This window comes from Vidua chalybeata, chromosome 7 (assembly GCF_026979565.1).
Source record: "Vidua chalybeata isolate OUT-0048 chromosome 7, bVidCha1 merged haplotype, whole genome shotgun sequence".
Classification (NCBI taxonomy): domain Eukaryota; kingdom Metazoa; phylum Chordata; class Aves; order Passeriformes; family Viduidae; genus Vidua; species Vidua chalybeata.
Genome location: NC_071536.1, coordinates 33082930 through 33106853, shown reverse-complemented (window position 1 = coordinate 33106853; position 23924 = coordinate 33082930). Strand labels below are relative to the sequence as shown.

At 39.3% G+C, this 23924-nt stretch overlaps 1 protein-coding gene across 1 annotated transcript in view; it reads right to left on the bottom strand.

Moving 5' to 3' along the window:
- The window catches only part of THSD7B (thrombospondin type 1 domain containing 7B), a 297727-nt gene that overhangs the window by 218590 nt on the left and 55213 nt on the right, over positions 1-23924 (bottom strand). Inside the window, exon 6 of the mRNA XM_053948041.1 lies at positions 22168-22341. Within this exon, the coding sequence (XP_053804016.1) occupies positions 22168-22306 (139 nt within the window). The 5' untranslated portion in view covers positions 22307-22341. The remainder of the gene's footprint in view (positions 1-22167; positions 22342-23924) is intronic.

Genomic DNA, 23924 nt, shown 5'->3' with positions numbered 1-23924 from the left:
AAGGTTGGGAAAAGGTCCATGACAGGGTTGATATTAAGTTTTCTTTTCACCTCTTGAACATGTAATTTGGCAGCAAGCAGCCAAGTACATATTTAAGAGATGGAACCAGAGATAGAGACATAGAGAAAATGTAACAGATTCCCCAAAGAAGAGAATGGGGAAACAAAAACTGCAGCGTTGCAAGTTGCCAGTAGATTCAATTAATATTTAAGAAGAGCATAGCTGTGCTACCAAGCTACCTAGACAGTCCTGGAGGACTTCAGCTTTAGGATGCAATATCCAGGGCCTTAAGGAGTCTATTAATCATCTTTCCTTTGGCTTTGTGCAGCATTCCCAGTGCATCCTCTGTTTCCTGGGGAGACAATTCCCCTTTTCATCTCCAGCTCCAAGCCTTGCAGCAGAGCTCCTACCATTCCAGTGCTGCTTGCCTGGCTCTGAAAATAGCAGGGCATTTGGAGCAACACAGCTGAAGACCTACTAGACCAAATTTTAGAACTGGCTTTGGTACTTATGATTGCTGCTGAGGTTATACAAAAGAGGAAAAAAACCATCTCAGGGTCCTATGTTCAGTGCCACTGAATGCTTCAGGTTTCCAGGATGAAACATTTCAAATACTGCCTATGGTATGCAATATGAGAACCACTAAGAGGAAAGGAAAAAAAAGGAAAAGAATATTCACCCTGTATCACTAGCTGATAGGCAGCAATCTTAAAACCTTACAAAAATACAAGGCATAATTCAGTGAAAAAGAAAGAACTGTAAGTAAAAGGAAGATGATTTATTAGCCCAAAGGACACAGTTAGCAAAACCTCTCTTTCAGCCTTGCCACAGCAGGGTAGCAATGAATTAAATTTCGGGCCTTGCTGCTCTAAGATGGTTGGATGTCAGAAGTACAAATTGTTTCAAGAGTCATTTAGACAGATTCACAGCAGAGTTCACCAGGGCTATGAAGGTTACTATCCCTCATAATGGTGCAGCTCAGGGCTCCCATCTCTAGCTCAGGGCTTCCTAAAACTCCAAGCTGCCAGAAGTGGAAGGGGACACCAAAAACTCTATATTCTCCCCATTCTTACAGAGGATGACAGGCAGCCAGCGTGGGCAGGGCTGGGGACAGGGGCAGCCACTCTGGGCTGGCCACTCCTGCTGCTCTCTTGGACTCACTTGAAAGAAGGGAAAACCAAGGTTTGCTGAAGGTCAGTAAGAAACACATCTTTACTCTCACATACATCATCTTCTGGCCTTACACCAACAAAGCAACTAGTAAGAAGCATTTATCTGATTAATGTTTTCCAGCAATCAACCTGTCTGCTGGGACACCATTCATCAGAAGTTGTGCCTGGATTTGTGGTGTTCATCATTTTGTTTCCACAGACCTCACACAAAGTCAGTGGAAATTCTTGCTGACTCAAACGTTGGACCAGAGCCAGTGTATCCACAAAACGAAGTGGTTATACAGCTTAAGGGAGGAAAAATTATTTAATTTCTTGGTCAAATGAGACTCCAGCTTGGATACTGGTCTTGATTACTGAAGGAGAAAAAAAGATCAACATGGTGAATCCTGACAGGCATCATGAAATCATGAAGTCCAAAAAACAGCCTGCACCATAACAAGGAATGTCATCTAAGGCTCAAAGCCTGGCTTTTCCTTTTACTGTCAGCACAGGGCTCCTTTGGCTGAGTCATTATAACAGCACTACTTAAAAAAAAATTTAAAAAAGTTTAGATAACACTACTTTTCAAGAAACACAAGCAAATAGCAATTTTGCAGCTGATCAGTTTTGACACACCTGGCTATCAAAACGTTCAGCCTTCAATGAAAAGCCTGTAGTTAGTTGAGAGGAGCTACCAAGAATATGTCTTCAAGCTGACATTTCCAACGAGGATTTTAAAAGCACCTTGGCAGTTCTGACTGCACCCATCACCCCCAGCCAGGGACACATCTTACTCCACACACATGTCACTCACTTCAGCCAACTCATGTACATTTAACTTTGAAAAAATGTACATGTACATGTAATCTTAAATGTACATATAGCTGTTCCAGGGTCATATAGCAGGAGCACTGGCTAGTTATGTTTCTGTATGAGATATTCAGAGGCACAAAAAGGGCCTGGCACTCAACTTCTATTAACTTTTGATATGAGTCAGACACCCAATTATCCTTTGTGCTGTTGAAAAATCCACCCTCGTCTCTAATTCTTGTATTTGCATAGGAGTTGACATCTATTAAAACATCATTAGGTATGCAGTCAAAACAACATAACACTTCAAAAAATTACTGGTAGTCATGGTTAATTGCCTGTAAAATATTTCTTTAAAAACTCGGTAATTGGATTCAATATTTCAGATATCTCTTCCAGATTTTGGGGTTGGATATTTACCAGGAGAGCCTCAGCTACTGGTATCTGCACCAGAAAGAATAGAAGGAAACTACAACACAGTAGTAGCCTATGCTTTATGAGTAGTTCTGACTTAATTTTAAAATCATAAGTAGAAGAACTGAAGTGCCTACCAACTCAATATCTATTTACACTGTTGTTAAAAGGGTGATGTCTATACACTTGAAACAATTTTGTTCCAAATCAAATAGAACAAAATCTTTACAAGAGATGTAAATGATCACTGCAAAGTACTTTATGAAAAAGCTAGAATGAGGAACAAGCTTGTTAAAAAGGATCACAGAAATCCAAACATGCAAAACATAAAATTGTAAAAAAATAAAATAAAAAATTAACACAGATTAGCCTTTATAACATACCACAAAAGGTAAAAAAAATATGGGGAAGCTGGTTAGAATCAAGGCTAACAAACAGATGAGGTTTCAATGTCAGGAGCTAAAGGAATGCTGCCAACAATATGATTAAGTGCCTCCTGGGTCCTGTGGAGTCGCCATTAGACAAGCTCACCCCATCCCTCTGGGACGTTGAGTGATCCATTCCCTGCCCTGGATCGAACACTCTGGTTCCACCATGCCCTGAAGGACACCCAAGTGGCCAGAACACACACAGATAAAAGTATTCATGAGCAGTGCCCTGACTGCAGCCAGTGCTCCAGAAATTTCAGGTTGGAAACCCCAGACCTTTTGGCAGCCCTGCACCAAAAGCTTTTTTAAAATGTATTTTATTCCTACCGTTGTTTCTGATGTGGCCATGTTTCAAAGAGCCTTGTCATTGCACAAAGTGCAGCACTGGCAAGACACTGTGAGAGTTTCAGTACCACACTTCCTCCCCATCAGCAACAACTCTGAGCACAGAACTGTGCTGCACCAAGAATGTGGAGAATAAAAGGGGAAGAAAAGGTAAACTGGCAACAGATCAATAACCTGCCAAGAAATGTTCTGTTTCTTTAATAAGCCAGAAATAAAAACTGATATCCAGAATAATATTTTGGTTTGAAACAGAGAGAGACTGGAGATTACATCAACTGAACTAAACAAAATACCAAAAATGTATCTGAGTGCTCCATCACTTTGAAATTACTGCAGACAGACTGCCTATTTACCCAGAGGAAGCCAGCTATGGACATAAGTAAGTATTTCTCCTTTGTTAAAATGAAAATAGTATTAGGTCTCTTACAGAGAGATATAATACAGCAAAAATTGCAAGTGTTTTCTCATCTATTCTTGAATCCCCTTATAAATGGAAAGGCCACTTAGCAAGTAACAGAAATGGATGCAGCTGCAAAGCAAATGGAAATAAGTAGGAGATGAGCAGCCACAGCTGTATCACATTGCTTAGTACATTAAGTTAAGGTAATCCCAAGGCTGGGATTTAAATATCATCTGCAGAAAAAGCAGTTGCCAGAACCACTCCAAGATGTAGTTTATCAGAGTTTTGTATGGCACTGGGAGCACCCAAAACTGCCAAAAAAGGTGCCTGTCCAGCACTGAAGAGGATGACCATGAGCCATCAGCCAGATTAAACAGCCAAAGAATTGTACAGACTTCTGAAACAAAGAAAGAAATCTGCTTGAAAAGTATTTTTAAAGGCATGATCTTTCTGCTTATAGCAGAGGAGAGAAAGCAGTGGGAGGCAGATACCACAGGGCACAACATTCACATCATCTGTGGGAGAAGACCCCCCCCTACACACAAACAGGAGCTGGGATGGTGATTAGAAACTTTTGGGGATTATAACTTGAAAGGTGTTTATAAAGTTATATTAAACCTCTTGTACTGCAGCTCAGCTGGTGCATTACTGATACTGGCCCTGAACATACAGTTCACTGCTTACTGGTTAATTACATCCCATTAATAAATCAATGAAGCGCTTTGATCCTGATTTGATTCATGCTGGATTATTTGAGCAGCTCCTCACTGCAGCAGAAAGGTGTCACAGCCTTCCCTGCCTGTCCTTCTGACAAATTGAGAAACAATATGCTTCACAAAATTTGCACTCACAAACATTTTAGCACTAATTCAGCCCCTCGAAGGAAATTACTGATCAGTTTGAGGACTGACCAGGGAGAAAAGTATTCCCCATTTTTTTAGAGAGAGCTAAACATCTTTGCATGAGCAAAAATAATGTCATGCTGACTTCAGGTAAGTCTGACCACTCTTCAAATACATAAAAGTCCACTGTGGTTTTGGGCAGCTGATGCATTTTAATATCCAATTTATTATTTCTTCCATTAAAGAATTTATCTAAGAATAAGCAGAGGCCTGACAAAACTATTAAAACCACAGATATTCTCTTCTGCCTCAGTCTGTTCATTGAATTGCTTTCCCTCCAAAGCAGACAGGCACTAACAACAGCACAAAGAACACCTGGAAGGTCACAGTGCAGGAGGACGCCTGCTACAACAGCAGCAGTTAGCAACTCCTAATTTGTTATGTCGGATTTTATTGTTTGTTTTCTGCTGTAAATTCTGTTTTCCTGCAATTCTGCTAAGCCTAGGTGAACTACATACCATTTACCAGAGTTTAACTCTCTGCTGACTGGTCCCCATAAACAGCATTTGTTGTCACAGCTATGGATTCAGAGAAATGGGAAAAACAATCCAAGGTAAAGTATTGTAAAAGAAAAGTGACAATTACATTTCCTTTTATTGATGACCCTGAGCACAGTAACCTGCTGGCAAACATCCTTCTTCCCACTCTATCACAGCCCTCGGTGCAGTGTGTCCTGCACAACCACTAACCTTCATTTCACCTTTTTTTTTCCCCTCTTTCCCTGATGGATGCAAAGCTGCACGGGGACAGGACAGGTCCACACAAAAGCAGACAGGAAACAGGGCTTGGCTTGGCAGTGCAGGGGCAAGAGAGAGAAAAGAGGTGGCAGCTCTAGGCCACTCTCACTCTTTCCCTTTCTTTAAAAGCATCAAGCAAAGTGATTGCATTAAAATTAGGAATAGTGCCCACCTGCCCTCAGTAGTTAGTTTCATTCCAAGGAGCCACTAAAGCCTCCTGGGAGAGAGCTCTTTCTGGAAACAAGATCCACAGGAATTTATATGCTTGAGGAGATGGAGCCCGACCTGAACGAAGAGAAGCTCCTAGCAAAAGTATTTCCTGGAAGGTAAATGTATTTATTCATTCTGTGGCCTTTCTACCTTCTGTTAAATTTATGAGCTTTTATGTTCTGTTATATTTTCAGCATTCAGCTCAAAAAACCTCAGTCACGGCACAGAACGAAGAAATCCCATAAAGTCAAAAAGCATAAAGAGAGATTTAACTGCCTCTTTTTAATTTTTTTTTCAGCTCTGGGATAAATCCTTGATGCACACTGAATGTCTCACCTACTCTCCAGTAGGGGTACACACCTGGAACACCCCTGAAACTGCTGCACAGCTCCTGGGCTCTCACCATAGCCCAGTCCAAACACATTCCAAGACCAGGGCCCAGAGGTGCCAGGAATGGTGCTAATTCCCTGGCCACCCCACCAGGATTGCCACAGACAACAGGAACAGGATTTCTCCAGAGCCTCTACACTGCCTGTGCTGCTGCCACCCATAAATTCTCACGTGAGTTCTCTACCCAAGCACATCAGCTCTGTCTGATCTGTCTTCAGTAGCTGCAAAATGCTGAGCTCTAATATATATGGCAGCAAGGGAGTCTAAATCATTCCGCTTTTGAGCTGTCACACACACACACAAAAAGCTTTGGATGAGGCCAGACCAGTCTGCCAAACATAATCTACCACAAAATCTTCTCAAATTAGGAAGAAAAAAAAAAAAGAAAACAACCTACTTTATTTAGCTTTGGTTGTTCTCCACCTCTCCCAAAACTGTGAGCTATAAATTTCCCCAGAACAGAGCCCATGAACACAATTTCTAACAACCAGTAACACCACAGGTACCAGGCAGCTGTCACCACCATGCCTGTTAAAGCTTTATGTTTTCACAGAAAAAAGCTGGAACAGTAGCTGGGGTTTGGTTTTGCATCAGAAAAATACAAGACTGAAACATAATTATTATACTTATAAAAATTATACAGGAGCTACCCAGAAGATATTTTATCTACAATCCCACCTGGTTTCCAACTTTCCAATGAAAGGAAATCATCCAGCTTTAAGAAAGAGATTCAAGGAAGGGTCACAATAACCTGAACAGGAGAAAACGAAGCTCTGAAAATTAAGCTTTAGAAGTTTGTAATCTTCCTCCACGAGACCAAACTTTATCCTTCCTTACTCCCATAATTTTAGTCTAAACAGCTGTGATAGTTGCAATGACTCCTTTACCTACACCTGAAGCTACACTCATTTTAGGAACATACATTTCTCTGGGGATGTTGTATATGTAGAATAAAGTACCTAGGAATATACATATCACTTGAGTTGGAAGAGAAACCAGAAAACAATGTCAATATTTCATTTTAATATCACAAAGCAAAATTCAGGGAGCTTTTCAGAAACTTGATTCCTGCTCTTTGAAAGGAAGAAACTTGGAAAAGGAGTTTCAATTTCCAAAACTCCATTCTTATTCTCCTCATCACTTGCACATGAAATCATTTCCTTTGGTGGTGTTGTATAGGAAATTCTGCTACTCTCATTTCTGAACAGAATCACAGAAATACTGATCAGCTGTAAGATTTTAAACTGAAAGCGTGTTTTAAACAAGACAGACTGTATACAAGAGTAACCCAAAAGACTAGATTTTTTTGAGTTTTCCTATTTATATTTTTTACAAGAACCTCTCAGATCTCTTGGTGCTGTACACAGTCCAGTTCAGCTCCTTTCTCACTGACTAAGAATGAAGTTGGGCCAAGAGCATCTCAGGTGTGTGGTGCTAGTGCAGTGAGGTCTTCACTGCTGTGCAGCAAATAGGAGGCAATGTTTGAATGCTCCTGACTCTTCTAATGTCACCCAGCAATACAGACAATGGCATGAAATGCACAGGCCTCGAGGTTGGCAGAACAGATGGAGCCTAACCTTTATGGGAGACTCTGGTTACACAGCTTCTGCATCTTAAATAATTTATAGGATCTGATCATATGGGAACTTCAGCTGTGGAAACAGACGTTGCTGAAACAAGATCTGATCCAATCTGTTCATTTGCCACTGTTCAAAACCTGGGAAAGGTGAACAGGTCGTGCTGGAGCCCATGGCACTTGTGGGCATGGGATTTCCAGCCCCATACGCTTGTTTATTCCTGTTTATTGCATTCAACACAACCCAGCATCAATTTGTGGTACACCACATTTTCTCTAGCTAATCAACTTTAATCCAATTCTGCTCTAAAACCAAGTAATTTTTCCTCAAATTACAGTTCAGGTGCGCTGCAGGTGAAGATGCAAGTTAGGCAATCACTGCACGTTATCAACCAAATACTTAAGCAAAAAATAGTAGCTTGCTCTTAAGGTAGAATATTTACAAATGGGTACAGCAGTTCCATGGGATTGAAATGGTAAACAGGACCTCAAATGTAGAGTGAAGAAACTTTAGCCTGAAAGCAGCATTTGTGCTGACCCCCAGGGTAGGCAGTGCTGGCACAGGGACACTCAGAGGGCTGTGGACACAACACAGAGCAGAGCAAGCACATAAATGTGCACGTTTGCACTTCCACAGAGCAGCAGAGGCAAGTGAGGGAGCAGCACAAGCACATTACCCAGGTCAGAAATACACACAACAGCCCATTTTTAGTATGCCTTATCAAACAGCTGGGGCAGTCTGAAAGCTCCCCAAAACCATTTAGGAGAAGCATATTAAAGCAAAACAGGCCCAGTTCAGATGACTTTAAAATTCCAGGCTAAATTCTGCTTTATAAAAGCTGATTCATGAACAGACCAAATACTGCTGTTCTGGGATGCACAACAAAGAGTGGGGCAGATGGTCTGGGGTGGCAGCAGCTTCACTCATCTGATTTTAATCCATCACCACAACCCTGTCAGAGCCTGAGTCACGTGTGTTTCACTTAACTCACTTGCTCGGTTCACACGAGGCATCCAGAAAAAGCTCACTGAACAAGATGTACAGCTCGTATTTACTACTCAACCCTGCCAGCATTCCTGCTTTTTTAAACAAGATTGGAGAAATAAATTTACTCTTGGCTGCGAAAACCTCGCCAGCTTTTCCATCCTAACTGTGTTTTAATCGGATCAGCCCTTAAACTTTTCAAAAAACAGTATTTAATGAAAACAAACAGATGTACAACTGCTGAACGTCACCAGGAGACTGTTAACATGTGTCATCACCAAGTTTTAATAGCAAAACTAAAAAAAAACCAAAGATTGAGAGTTATGACAGGGAAATACGGTTGCTATAGAAGTCCAGCTTCCACAAGACAACACTCCCAGCAGAGAGGAGTTCCCACGCACAGCCCGAGCAGGTGCCTGTGCCAGAACCGGCGTGCACACTGCAGCCCCCTGCTGCCCTCCCACTGCCCACCCTCACTGCTGCTGCACCCTGCTGATTCAACAGAAAATCCTTCCAAATATAGGGGGGAAATATAGCTTCCTTCACATCAGGCTTCAAATCGACTCCTCCAGCAGGACCTGAGCCCCTGAGGAGTGGGAATATGGGTGGCAAACCCCTGCCCAGGAGAGGACACATCTCCCCGTGGCAGCAGTTCTGTGCTGCAGCCTCCTGCATGAATACACCCACCTGAACAGGTTCCAAGTCACCAGCCAAGGACAATTCCAGAGGACAATTCCACACAGCACACTCAAAAATACCCCCATACACATTATGATCCCTATTTCTAAGAATAAAGATGAATAAAATGGTTTCTCACTCTGCTTCCCACAGGAAAGCAAAGCAAAGAGCCCATCTAAACTTTCCTCCCTTTTCTTAATGAAACTTTCATTGATTTTTCATCCTTGTGAATCATTGCCTTGGAGCAACTTCTTTTAGCCACAGGTTCTCACATTTAATTTGTATGTAAGCTTAAGGGAAAGTTTATCAACAGAGTCTCCAGAAAGATACTAGAAGGGTTTTATGAAAAAGCTATGAAATTCTGCATATGGCATTTACCAGCCTAGTTTAACAAGAACAAAATAAAATAAAAAGAAATCCAGAATAATGCATGACATTAACAATCAGCAGATTCCTGTGACATCCTGTGGCACCTCCATGCAGCTGTCAGTGCACAAAGCATATAGAAGTCAGGCTGAATAAATTTGTTCTGAAAAAGAGTAAAAACAAAAAAAACACCAGACATTCATTCAGATGTAGTGACCTTCCACATGTTAAAAGCTACCCAAAAATAAGGAGAACAGAACACATGTGTGTGTGTATCCATAGCATAACAGGACAGTTTCTGGCACTAAAATGTGTATTTGAGTTGGGCATAAGGAAACTGCTAGGATTTAGTGAATAAATAAATGAAAAATCCATCAGCAATACATTAAGAGACAAGACAGCTTTGCCAATACCAAAGACATAAAAAAGGAACAAATCTCTGATAATTTATTCTTAAGCTAAAATTTTCCAGCTGCTTCAAGTGCTATTTACATGGGGAAGAAAACAACTAAAATGCTACAGACCTTTTAGCTCTCATTCATGCAAAATACATTCATTTTACTGGTCTAGGGAGGGAACAAATTTATGGGTCAACAAGCAGCATCGAGGGTACAGTAATTCAAGTAACTATTACTCAGGTTTGTCTCTTAGAAAAGGAGGTGTCCTTTTGCTTAAAAGTTAATCTTTTGCATTGTGACTGATATTGTCTAAATGGCACTGTCCACAAGAAAAGTATTGGCTAGAATTGGCTCCACAAGACCTGAAAATAAGGATCTTTCACCAAGTATCTAGGCTTCTGGGAAAAAAAAAAAAAAAAAGAAAAGAAAAAAGTAAGTTGAATCATCAGTCCAACACCTGTTATCTTTGAGAGGTGAAGCAAAAGGAAAGCTTGATGGAAACCTTTGCCCCATTCTCTCATGTCTTTGCACTCAAGTATCAACTCACTAGCACTGTCCTAATGATGATAACCCAGTTGTCCTTAACTACTTCCCAAATTGCCCGATTAAGGAAGGAATTCAGTAGTGTTTCCCAGGTAGTATCCATTAATACCCACAGAACAGAGCCTGCAGAGCACTGCCCATGCAGCAGGAGCGAAGCAGAGGAGGGGGCAGAGAAACCACTGCTGGTCACAGCAATGACCCTGAACAACAAACAGCCAGTCACAGTCCCAGGCTGGATTGTGCCAAGGGAAGAGAAGTCCTTGAACTGCACAGGAACAAGCTCAGGATGAAGCCAGGTGAGATTATTTATGCAGTAAGTATATCACTTCTCACTGAAAGAGAAGTGGCAACACCAGCACCAGGAGCAAAAGGGGATTTCATAAAGATAAATAGATTGAAAAAAAATCACGTTTGTTGATAATGACAATTAGGTCTTCTATTCCAAAAAGGTTTAAGAACTGTAAAAAGTTATTGGGATGAGTAAAGGTTAGGGAAATTTTTAAACTCTCACTAAACAGTCCATACCAAAACACTGAGAGTAAAAGAAAGAACATCTATAAAATCCTACATGAAGCAAACATGAAAAGGTTGCTCAGCTGCAAGATAACTGAGTAATGTAACCTTTCAAAGCAGCAACAAAAAGCGATTAGACCATCTCTTGGATTGAAAATGATTGATCATGCTCCTGGTATTGGAATTGAAGCTGACTATAATGCTTTTCATATAATTGCTTTATTGAATGTAGCATAGCTTTATTTGGCAATATAGTCAGAACACTGTGAGTTTTACCAGTTCTTTAGCTCCTGATACACCACAGACACACAGTTACAATACATTTATCCCAATGACATTGGATTAAATGGCACATAATGAGGTTGCCTCCTGACCTTTCAGTTAAGGTCTAGGGGGAATCTTCTGCCTGCAGAATCACCTAGTTGATTTGAGTACCAGCAGCTTTCCATCCTCTGCATCTGTTTGCTGGTTTATTCCATAAACTACATCAAAAAAACCTTAAATCTGATTTGGGCCCCTGTGTGCTGTAATAATTAAATCATTCTGAAGACTTCGAAAGCTGGCTCATCCATTTAAAAAAAAAAATCAATCAAGGACGAAGAAGAAGGGTAGTAAGAAGAAGAGTAAGTAAAATTTTCTTTTTTATATTGGAGCAGATTGAAATATCTATGGGAAAAGCAGTGGGGGTGAGGAGTTGTTTGATTTTAACCTTTGTTTTCATCTATAAAAAACAGCTCCAAAATTTAAATGTAACTGCATAGAATTACCTTTTCTCACCTGCTTTTCAATTTCCTTGATTTACTATCCCCTGGTATCACTCCCTGCTCTTTGAAGACAGTCCTGGCAAAGGTCAGCAGTCAATTAACCATCAATAAATACCCAACATGAGAGTGACAATTTCAGGCTGCCTGAGCTCCCATTACTAAACCAAGCAACATGTTCGAAAGCTCATAACAAAAGGCATAAAGTACTTTGGAGTGTTCTGAACATAAATATAATGCTACCTTTAAAGCAGTAAGTATGAAAAATATCAAAGGAGGTATGTAATACCAAGTTTTATCATCTATTGCACACGTATATTGATTTAACCGAGACACGCTCACTTATCTACAAAGCAAAAAATTGGGTTTTAAGTACTGTACTTTGCAAGACCCTTAGGGCACAATAACATTACTGTCATCATTTACTCTGACTTCCCTGTCTCTCATTTGATCCATCCCCAGTCTTCTCAAAACATTGCAGCTCTGTTTCTATTTCTGCCACCATGCCAGTGCCCTTGGCTGGGTGGCAACACTGTAATTATACACGGGTGACATAAAACACAGGCAAAAATTAAAATAAACATAAACACACACAGAAGCACTGACATCTAAGCAACATATTTAACACTCAGACACACAGATAATTTTCCCAGTGCTGTGCAGGCAAGGATGTACTCAGGGTTTGGGGAAGGTTGTTTTGCACACTTTCTCATGTTTAAAATTGGGGACAATCCGAAAAGCAAGGTCATCTTGGCATTTTGCAGAGGAATGCAGAAGATAGAGGATTGATATTTCCTTAAGAGAAAAGTGGGATCAATAACAGTTAAAAGTTTGGATAAACCCTCATTATCAGATTCCTACAACTTCAAAACAAATCCAAGTGCCTCCTCTTAAATGCAGACACAACCTCCAACCTGCAGAATCACAAATTTCACACTAACAATGTTTTAAATCAAGATACAGCTATACAGCAGCTATGAAATATTTAATGCCAATTGAAAAACAGATGTACTGAGTTAGTTTAACTGAAAATACTGAAGTTTAGATAAATTATTCTAGTGATACACCATATGCATTTAATACACAGAGCTGCAAACAATTCACTGAAATTCATTTTCCCTTCTGCTTGGATACAGCATTATTTTATTAATGCAACCAAGAATACTAAGGGAATTACAATAAAAACATGAGTGCTACCTTATGAGCACTATAATTAATAACAGAACTTCCAGAAAGTTTCTGGTGTTTAATCAATAAAGCCTCCTTTTAGTCCTTGTCTGTAAAAATTCTAATTCTGTACCCCATCCAGACAGTTACTTCAAAACTCTGCAGCTAATACACATCAAAATTGAATGCATAGAAAATTTAAAGTATAGAAATAATTTTTTCTCTATCCAGTGTCTCCACTGTGAAGATCTTCAACAGACAGAAGAAAAGCATTTGTTTTGTGTAGAAGCAGATGAGTGATATAAATGTAACTAATGGGTCAAAAGATGCTAAAGATGTCACAAATACTGAAGTTTTCCCTTCAGCAGCTTCAAACCTGTGAAAATTATGATTATAAATGTCACCATGTAGAGAAGTAAAACATGTCTCACATGTAGGTGGATATTATTGCACTATTGAAATTTGAAGGTCTTTGGATCTCAGGGGTGACAGAATAAACCCCAAAAGACACCAAACAGTGAAAAATTTCAGGTGGTAACACAACAAACACCAGATGTCCCCTGGATTTAACCACATGGGTGGCACACCCAGTCATGTTTCATATTTCTGTTGACTTATTCAGTGGGTCAAAAAAATCCTGATAAAGACTTAAAGAAGTACCTACCTTGCACATTTAATTTTTAAGCATATTGAAAATAAAATGCTTTAAATGTCAGAATTTTTCAGAGGCATACAGCATGAACTATTCTTGCAAATGAAGCGTAGGAACACCTTTAAAGCTGCTGTTGACTAAGCCAGGGAACACGAACCCTTCATTACCACTTAATTCTGTGCAGGGTATAAACACAGCCCCGAGCTCACTCACAGTCACTTGGGCTGTGCTGGTGACATCAGCCCCTCCCCAAAGCTGAAAATCTGACAGCACTGCTTTACAGAGCTATGAAGAGCTTTTAAAAGGATCCAGGGGAAATAATACAACAACCAAGCAGCAAATATATTGCTCCAGGTAACTCAGGGAGGTTGCCTGGTGCTGTCCCTGGGATCAGCTGGGTACCACGGCACACACACTCAGCAGCGTGGGCTCTGCGTTGGAGGTGCTGGGCTGGCTCCTCTTTGAACATATGCCCTTTCAACTGAAATTAATCACTCTCTTTATCACTCCTGCAGCATCTGGAGCCATAATCATTACCCAACTGCTGGGAAAGAAATGAAACCACTAATCGCACGGGGAGTAGGGCTTAGCATTCAGAGCAGGAAAGTTTTTATTAAGTTCTCATTTGAAAAGTGATTTTTCATGGCTGGCCTTCCAGGACATGCCACACAAAAGCTGGATCTGCTGCAGCAACTGTCTACAACTCACCCCCAGCATACAGAACCAATGTATTTAGAACAGTTATAATGAGGGTTTAACATGCTTTTCCAAACTTAGCTCTATAATCCTAAATCACTATTACAAGCAAGTACTACACGGAGACAGATTCAACCATGAGCTTTAAAAGGTCTCTGGAAAAAGGAACTGCAGAATTCTGCAAAGAGGTAGAGAACAGGCAGTGGCATCAAGAGCAAGGAGCAGGCAGTGCCTCTGGAATCACACCCTGCACTTGGACTGGTCTCAGTCCAGGCAAACTGAAGCTCTGACACTCAAAACTCCTGCATTAAGTGGTCATTTCATCATACCTATCCACTAGCTGAGACATAGTGAATTAAATCATGTCAGGACTATGGAAATAACCTGAATTACCACAAAATATCCCTTCCAACTTCTCTATTTCGTGTTCCTGGCTTTTGCCATGCACATTTTTTGAAACTAAGAAAGAATGCATTTTTTTTTCTTTTTAGAAATAAAAGAAAAAAATAATAAAATTATAATGGCAGGATTCTTCTCAAAAACAGCAGCAGAAAAAAAAATCTAGGGAATAAGGATACCAGAGGGCAGACTTCCCAAACCTCATGAAGAGTCCCTAGAAAGAGGCAGCAGCATAACTTGCATCCTGAGAACAACTACATGTATTTTAGGGATTTCTAATACAATTTTGTGTTATTTTCACCCACAGTTGTGCTCTACACAAGAGCTGAATGAGGAAGTGATTACCCTTATATACTGAAGCCATTCAACTAAGTGGCAAAGTAAAACCCTTAAGATAGACTTATTTAAAAAAAAAACCTGCAGGGTTCTGAACAAGGGCAGCAGAATAATTAAATCTAGTACTCCACTAAAACAGGCTGAAAATGTGATCATCCATTTTTAATGCTATGCCTATACATAACAAGAGAAATCTTTCCAACAGCTGCATTCAATTAAAAAAAATTAACCCCAAGGAAAAACTACAAAAACATCCCAATCTGTTTTTCTTGCCACTCACTGTGCTTCTTTTGTGACTGAAATATGTACAACAATACAATCCAACAAAGTTGAATGAAAAGTACCACAATTCCAATAATAAGCTATCTTTTTATTTTTTAAAATGAACTATTTAAAAGAAACCACTTTTGCAGATTTTCCCCTGTGACCCCCAGCTCTGTTCCCATAGTAACCATTGAGGAAAGAAAAGGATGAGAAGCCTAACATACTTTTCCCAATACCAACAAAAAAACAGAAAAAAGCACCTTATTCTCAAAAACCATTATTCTCAAGAAGAGAAGAGGGACATTAAAAGATTAGTGTGAATCTCCTGTGTAATCTAGTTTAAACCACCACCTACTGAACATCTGATGCTGGTTGACAAAGATGTTTGCTAAAGTAGGCAGCCTTACTGTAAAAGAACTGCTGAAATAGTTTTGCAAGCCCAACAATAACAAAATAATCAGGCACATGCTGCAAAAGCTCCCCCCTGAAGGCAGCCAGCCCACAGCCAGGCTCAGCTCGCCTCTGCCAAGGAACTCCTACTCCAGGCACATCAAGTGTTAATTTCAGCATTTATTTCAGGGTTCTTTCAGTTCCTCCTCTGCTTGCCTTTTTAGTTGGATTGTACTCAGTGCTGCCCATACTGCTGCTGGAGTGCTTTTCTAGGAAAATATAATAACTCAAGGATTCCTTCTTTAAGCAGTGCCACCAAGAACCTCCTTCTGCTGTCCGCAGCTCCCCACAGGAAACCAGAGCTAATAAACAAGCCAAGTTTTACAGACAAGGAAAAACAGCACCAGTTTAAGTATTTCTGTATCTCTAACCAGCATCCCAAACTCCTTCAGGAGCTATTCCAACGTCTCTCATGCTGGCTGGCACTCTCTGTGCCACAGGTCCTTCATCCATGTCCCATACACAGCGCTTCCAGCCCAGTGGGATGAGGACAGGACCCAAGTGGGTGTGCCATGGGCTGCCCTGGCATTTATCCAACCCAGCAGCAGACTTTAAGCACCTGGAGGAAAGACCAGGCTGGAAAATGATGTTCCAGCATAAGAAACCTTTTCCAGCTTTTATGGAAGTCTTCTGGTGTACATTTGTCTTGCTCTCTGCCAAACTCCCCCGAATTTCCTGGCTGAGGACACAAGGTCTCCACCAACTTTGAAATGTCTCACCCATCTAAACATGAATTGACCAATTCCTGCAAAGGTTTATAAATTAAGGCAACAGGTGCATCCCCACAGCTCCAAGACAAGCTGGATTCAGCTGTTGAGAAAATAAGACTAGTTGATGATACTACTATCAGAAGTGGAATAAGATGGGTGGAGCAGCAGAACCAAATGTAATAAAATGTTGAGATTCATGGAACAGAAAGGTGGAAATGTGGAAAGGAAATTGTAAGGAACAAAGAAGAAAGAAAACCAAATATTTATCAATCTGAAACAGCTGCACTTCTGTCTGAGGAAATGTGAGATTAGCTTTGAGGCCACTCTTAAAGCTTCTCAAATATCAGTGACTAATATCAACCAGCATATTAAATTTTGCTCCTAATGAAATTTTGCAAAACAACTTCCTTTGCATCTTCAAATGTTACTGTATTTTTAATGTTTTGTAGAAATAGAAGCATAATTTATACTGTCTCATAAAATGTTATTCATAAGTAATTATTTTAGATAAATTTAGAACTAAGTACTATTTTTTTATTTAAATCACTTTTTTAACAGCTACATAATGAAACTACGCCAACACATTAAAAACAACTACACTGCTTCAAATTAAACTGTTCATTACAAGGTATTTTTAAAAAAATTATTCTGAGATATTCTAAGCCAGACATTTATAATTCCAGTTAAATACAGTAAAACATCTTAATTGAGATTTGATATCATTCTGAGGAGCAGTGCTAAGAAAGTATTTCATTTGACCAACCAGTTCTAAGAAATAAGTTTACTCACAGGGGTCTAGAAGCTTGGTATCCTCAATTCATAAATGCATTAGCAGCAATGACCAAAAGAAGAATTACTTAAATTAAAGAGCAGTCTGGTTCAGGAACAGAAGCATAAACTGACCATGAATAAAGTAAAGGTAAAAATAAGAAGATTTATCATTTTAGAAGAACTTCTCATTACCAGGTTTATGGCAGTGTCCTGGTTATTTTGAGAACAGAACTTAATAGGTTTTTTTAAAACTACTAACTGCTTCTGCTGTCAATACTACAAGACTGCAATCTATAACCCCGGAGCATCACTTCTGTTCCAACCTCTTAGCATAGCAAAGATCTTTTGAATAATACAAAGTTTGATTATATCAAGGCCAAATTTCCACTTGGAATTTTCAGCATTTAAAACTCCATCCACCAAGGCAGCATAAGAACAAGCCACAATTAGAATTTTTACCACACAATGAGAAGTTTGGAAGCATCAGTCAGATACACCACAAACCATCCAGACACCACACGAAGATCACTAAAAAGCCATTTGTGCTTCATTCACGAGCTGTTGTCCCAACAAATAAAGAAACCACTTCATTTAGGACAGATAATCACACTTATTTTGTTGAGCTTTGGGAAAACTTCACTTGTTGCAGAGCTATTTTTGAGTCTCCTTTCAGCAGATTTGAGCTCTACTGTCCTTTGAAGACCTGGACTCCTTTTAACATTTGGTGTACGTAGGTAAAAGCTTGTCTTTTAAGACATAAGGTCAAAGGCACTTCCAAACCAGCACTTGACCTTCATGAAATTACAATCTTGAGAAAGGGCATTTTATGGCAGTATTATCAGAGAACAGAGAACAAAAGGCCTTTTTTCATCATAGCCAGGGTTGGCTCACCCACACTCACAGGTGGTTCAAAGGTTCCTCCACATTAGAAGTTGTTCCCTGAAAAGTTCATTTCGTCCCTTTTCCATTATGGATTGTTTCTGAAGAATGACTAAAGATCAAAACCCATCTGCTAACCCTGTTTTAAGGCTAACTTTCAAATACAGGTAGTAACTCCAAAATTAAAGTTTTTATATGTTCACCTCGGGCAGGAGTACTCACAGCTCACACACCTGGCTCCCAAAAGCCCACGAACTCCAGACGTTTAATGGTTTCTTCCTCAGGTAAAAATCTCTCTGCTGTGATCAGAATCATTACAAACCCATTTCCCAGTCTGATACCTCACTTTCAGTGCTCTTCCACTCATATCAGGGAGCATGTCCCTGCTGGGCTAAATAGCCATCCTGATTCATTTTTTCCAGAGCAGGAAAACTCACTGGGACACAACATCTGGGTTTCTAACAGTCCCCTTCCTCCCTTCCATAGTAGACAGAGGATTATTCCCTGATAGATAGCATTTTTACCAGGATTGAAGAACCATTTTTCTAAAAATTAGGGCATTTTCATCCTAGAAAAAACATTTTTACAATATTTCCCTCATTAAAAAATAAACCCATATCATTGCTTTAGCTCTGAGAGCCTTTTATGGGCTATGTCCCTTATATCTTGCATTCTGTTTTTATTTTGGGGGAAACACCACATGCCTGGGGTGTAGTTTATGGAGGAGCTGAAGACACCAGCAGTGAAGGGGAGCCAGAAACCTGTCCATGAGCTACAAAAAGAATATCTGGAAAGAGACACTCCAGCACTTTGTAATCCTAATATCAGCCCCTTCCTGTAAAGTACTCAAAATATTTACTTGTTTCTTACACTTAATTCTGATTTTGGAGCTAAATTTTAGAGAGTCAGTCAAAAAAAAAAAAAAAAAAAAAAGAAGAAAAGACAACTAGAATTATGATGTGGACTCATGTATGTGTCAATATTCTGTATAGAGTTTTAAATATTCTATATAGAGTTTTAAAAAAATTAAACCCTGAGAGGCCATCACTAAAACACAGGCATACTGGCATTGCAGAAATACCAGGAACTCCTAGGATTACTGAAGTGTTGGAGAAAATTAACATGGTGAAATATTCAAATTGCTAATTGGCAACTGCACTAAATACTATTAATTTACAAGAATTTAGGTCCAATTAAATTTAGCAAGTGCAAGAAAATTATTCAGCTATTTGATGTTGCTGAGTGATTCAGCTGATATGATTATTGTTTTCATGTTTAGTGGCCACTAAATGAGTATCTGACAAGAAATGTCTGGAAACCAGAAGACACGGATATTAATTTGTAACTTCTAGAAGGCAAAAGTTCAAAATAAATGGTTTTAAGACAGGTCACAAATAAGCAACATGCAAGTGACAGCCCTATGAATAGCTGAGGGAAGAGTATGTATAAAATTACCTCACACTGCCAAGTTCTCGTGTTTTAGAATTTCAGAGCCTGGGGTTTTTTAGATGCAGTGGTTTCAGTACCGTTGTTTTCCCCTAGACCAAGACCACCAAACCCAGAATTAAAATGTACAAGTATTCATTAGATAGTGTCAAGGATTTAGCTGAAAAAAACTCTGTATTATAAACTGCAGCAATGATATGATGTTTCTCCTTTTCCCCAGCCCCGTCCATATTAAGGATGCCTCCCTGGATTTGTGTGTGCTAGGAAAATTTATTTCAGTACATATAAATTCATTTTCATAAAGTCAGAGCTTTCAGTAGCATAATCTTATTTAATTATAAAGCATGACATTTCAATAAGAAGTTGAATCTCTCCCCAGCAGGTAAGTAACTTGCCATGCTAACAACAGACAATTCAAGATTTAAAAACAGAACAGATCATCCCCTTTCCCATTATGGATTGCTCATTTCTCATCAGATTATTTTATTAAGTAAAAGGACAACAGCTGCAGGTTTTCTTTCTACTAGAATGGATCTGCTCAGCTTTTATTTTAAAAGTTACTTAATTTTTGGTTCACTGTGCTGCGCTTTTATTAACTTTTCATTATTTAGTATTGGGCACAAAAGTCCTCAAACTATAGGATGATTTTTTTATACAATTATTATACAAGCCACAGATCTCAAGAGATCAAGATTTCCATGATGTACATCCCAGAGTTATTTTATTATTAATATCTTACCACAAGGGGTTATGCTAACTCTTCTACCTCTCCTGATCCACCTATTCCATTTAAGTCACCACCCCTCTCTTTCCAAAACACTTTCTTTTAATCTTCTGAAAGACAAACCTTTGTGACTAATCACACCTGAAAAATCTTTTCAGTTAAGGTATGAAAATGTTTACAAAATCAAGACACATATACCACCCTGACAGCTGACTGCCATTTACTGCCCCTTGTGTTATTTCTCAGGACAACTGCAAAAACACAAGATTCAAGATTTAGAAATGCTGATGTTTCATTACTACTGCAGAGGAAGTAGGGGCTTCACAAATTACACTTAGTTTCTCAGCAAAACAAAATGTTTTGGGTGAACATACTATTCATTTCAACCTGGAACTAAACATTTGGGACTCAGATGTAACTTTATCTAACTTTCAACAAAATCCTTCAGTGGGGGAAAAAAGGGAGGGAGGGGGGGTAATGTTTACAAATATTGGAGAAAAATCTTTTTTTCTCAGTTGGGACAATACATTTAGCTGGAACTCACAAGGTATTTTCATGTGGAAAACATATCAGTCAAAGTTGTTTTCTACCTCATGCCACTCCGTAAGCAGAGAAAGTACATCAAAATACTCTTAGGATTTAAAGTTTTGAAAGTGACTCTCGAGAGATCAGATATTTTAATCCACTGTGGGAGTCATGAGAACTAACAATTTTCTTGTGCATCTGGAAGAGGAATCTTAACAACAATCCTATTGTGGGGCTTTCAGAGCGTGGTGCCCACACAATCCTGGGCACCAAATTTTCTTAGCTCTAATTACATCTGCCCCAGATGCCTTTGAAGCATTGAAAGCTTCTTGTTTTCAGCTAGAATCATCAAGTCAAATTGAAGTTCTATGATTAACAATGCACAGCCCTAATGACTGAAGACAGACAGCACTGAAGGCTCTAATTTGTCTTAAGAAAACAACTCTACCTTTCAAAGCTTGTTCAAAAATCATGTAAATAACAGTGAATTGAAGAAAGGAGAGTCACTGTTTATTTCCTCCTCATTTCACATGCTAGACAGTGTAATGAAAAAGTCTTTAGAAATACAGTATCATGCTGTACTTTACCAGCCCTTCCCCAGCTTCCTACACCAGCAGCCAAGCAAGAAGTTTGTGTTGATCCTGACAGAAGGACAGGACTTCTCCCAGAAAAACTGCTTCATTTTTCCACTAATTCAGTCTATTACCTTCTACAGAAATGTAATTAAAAAATAAATAACCAAAATAACAAAGACCCCCCTCCAAAACAAAACAAAAGGGAAATTATTTTTCCATCAAATTTAATCACTGTGTTGCTCAGTCACAAAAGGCCAGACCTCAAAGGGATCCTGGGCAATGAAAGCCCTGGTTCAGTTGGGCATTTTTGATTAAGCACTTTAAGTAAACATTTCCCAAATTAACCAATCTTTCCATTTCATTGAACATTCTTTGCTGTTGTGTGTTGTGCTACAAAGCAAACATCTGATGCACCATGTTTGGTTGTGTGCAGCTGTATCACCCACCCACTCCAGCACCAAGAGCTGCGGTGCTCCCAAAGCATCTTCACAGGCTTCCACACCTTGTACACATTCAACCACTGCATGTATCCAACCTGACTGAGGGACAGAAATAATTCACTAAATGTACCAATGGAATTACAAATAGATTGACCAAGAGCATGGACTTCTGACTCAGGTCATCCTGAGAGATGTTGGTGTGCCCCTTGCATGCAAAAATTAAAAGAAAATTATTAAATATTTCAAAGAAAGCAACATTAGGATAAAAATCCAGTAAAAATACTCTTAGATGACAAGCATTAAGGAGTCCAGAATTATGCTCTGGATGCATAATTGCAACAGACATGTAGATTACTAATGTCAACGACAGATTAACCCCTTCTATTTTTCAGAATTAAAAAAAAAAATTAGAACAGAAGACATTATCAGACTTTTAAAATTTATTATTGAACTAAAACAGAATGGAGAAAGGACAATCATACCATGCTTTAATACAGCAAATACCTAGTAGAGGTATTTTTCCTACCTGTTTTCCAGACAAACTGGTGACCTCTCCTGGCTTGTAGATCAGCTGTTTGCAACATTAAGAAAACAAACAAAAGGAAGGGCTTCCCCAGGCTCTGCCATGCCCAATGAGGAGAAACCCAGTTCTGTTGTAGAAGCATAATTCAGATAATTCAGTCTCTTGTATTCTTTGGTCCTAGAATTAAAAAAAAAAAAAAAAAAAAAAAAAGAGAAGGCTTGTTAAAAAATGTAAAGCACCAAGGCAACAGGCTCAGCCTAAGGGTAACTTGGTGGCCACTGCAGATTTACCAGTCCCTGTGTGCCAGATTTGATGAGGACAAGTCTGTTACAGGTGCTTCACTTGGAGAGGGAGACAAGAAAAGGAGGAGGAGAAGAGAGAGAGAAGGGCCAGCTCCCAGAGGACCTACAGTCCCATCCTACAAAGCCACTGTAAATGCTTCTAGCAGGCTCTTAAGAAGAAATCTGCCAGTGCCAATAAATGGCAAGGGATCCAGTGGCAGTGTGTGGTGTGTCCCTTCTTTTCTCTATTATCTTTAGCAGGGATGTTATCTTGATATAGGCAGACTAAACCAAAGTGAGAATGGATTCCATGTACAAAATTCAGCTCCAAATCCACGCCCTACATTTAAGATCCAGGCCTGGAAGTGTTTTAGTTCCAAACCCTGTGTAAACACAAAAGCAACACCAGAAATGCAGCAGGAAAAGCAGGGAGATGGGGGTTGCTTATTAGCACATGATGGACCAGCTTGAAAGGGAAAACCAGACACTACACAGGCATTTCTGTGGAATTTGGGACACTCATTCAAGTCCCTTTGGATCTTCGAGCTCCAGGTCAGCAACCAATTACTGCAGAGAGGTCTCTCTGACTAAGGGATTTTAATTAAGCTCCCCAACACTTCAAATACCAGAGGTACATTGTGAATGAGACAGGAGTGGATCAAGTCCTGCTGCTGCAGCAGTTTTAGACCACACAATTCATTAAGATAATCACTGAGTGGTGCTGGAAGCAAGGAGGAATGTTTCTCTGGGACTCCCATACAAAGAAGGAGACCAACTCCTAAATGCCAGCTTCAGCAAACACCCACATTGTTTACATACTACAGAAAAGCTCCAAACAGTGGAGATTAAGAAATTCATACTACAAAATAAAATCTTAAAAATTCCAATTCAGTCCAGTAATTCCAATCTTTGTGTCTCTCATTCCACAAGATGACCAACTAGAGACTTAGGCAGACTTTACATGAGTTTCAAGTTATTTTGGATTCATCCATATTCAGGTGGGAACAATTCAGAAATCTCAAAAAACATTCATGGTACTTCCACATCAAACAAGTTTCCGATGTAAATTTACATATTAATTTTTCTGATGCAACAGCTTTTGTATTTATACCATGTATTTATACCATACTTAAATTCTCCACATAGTTCTACTTATTAGTGATTAATCCTACTTTTATAGTTAAAAATGTCACATCTGTACTTGCATAAGGATGGAGATAATACCTGCCTTCAAGATTTGTCTTCACGGGCATAATCTTGGTGATTTTCATTAAAATTATCAGTTATTAGAAGTTCAGTCCAGAAAATTCTATTACATTCCTAACCTTATGAAAAGCAACATTGTCATAGCACATAATACACAGCATCGTTCTTGATAAGAAACTGAAGATAAATCTGGAAATTGTACACACTGAATATACAGTAGAGCTTTTAATTCCAGGCTGTATTCAAATTACTTTAAAACAGCTTCTATCATGA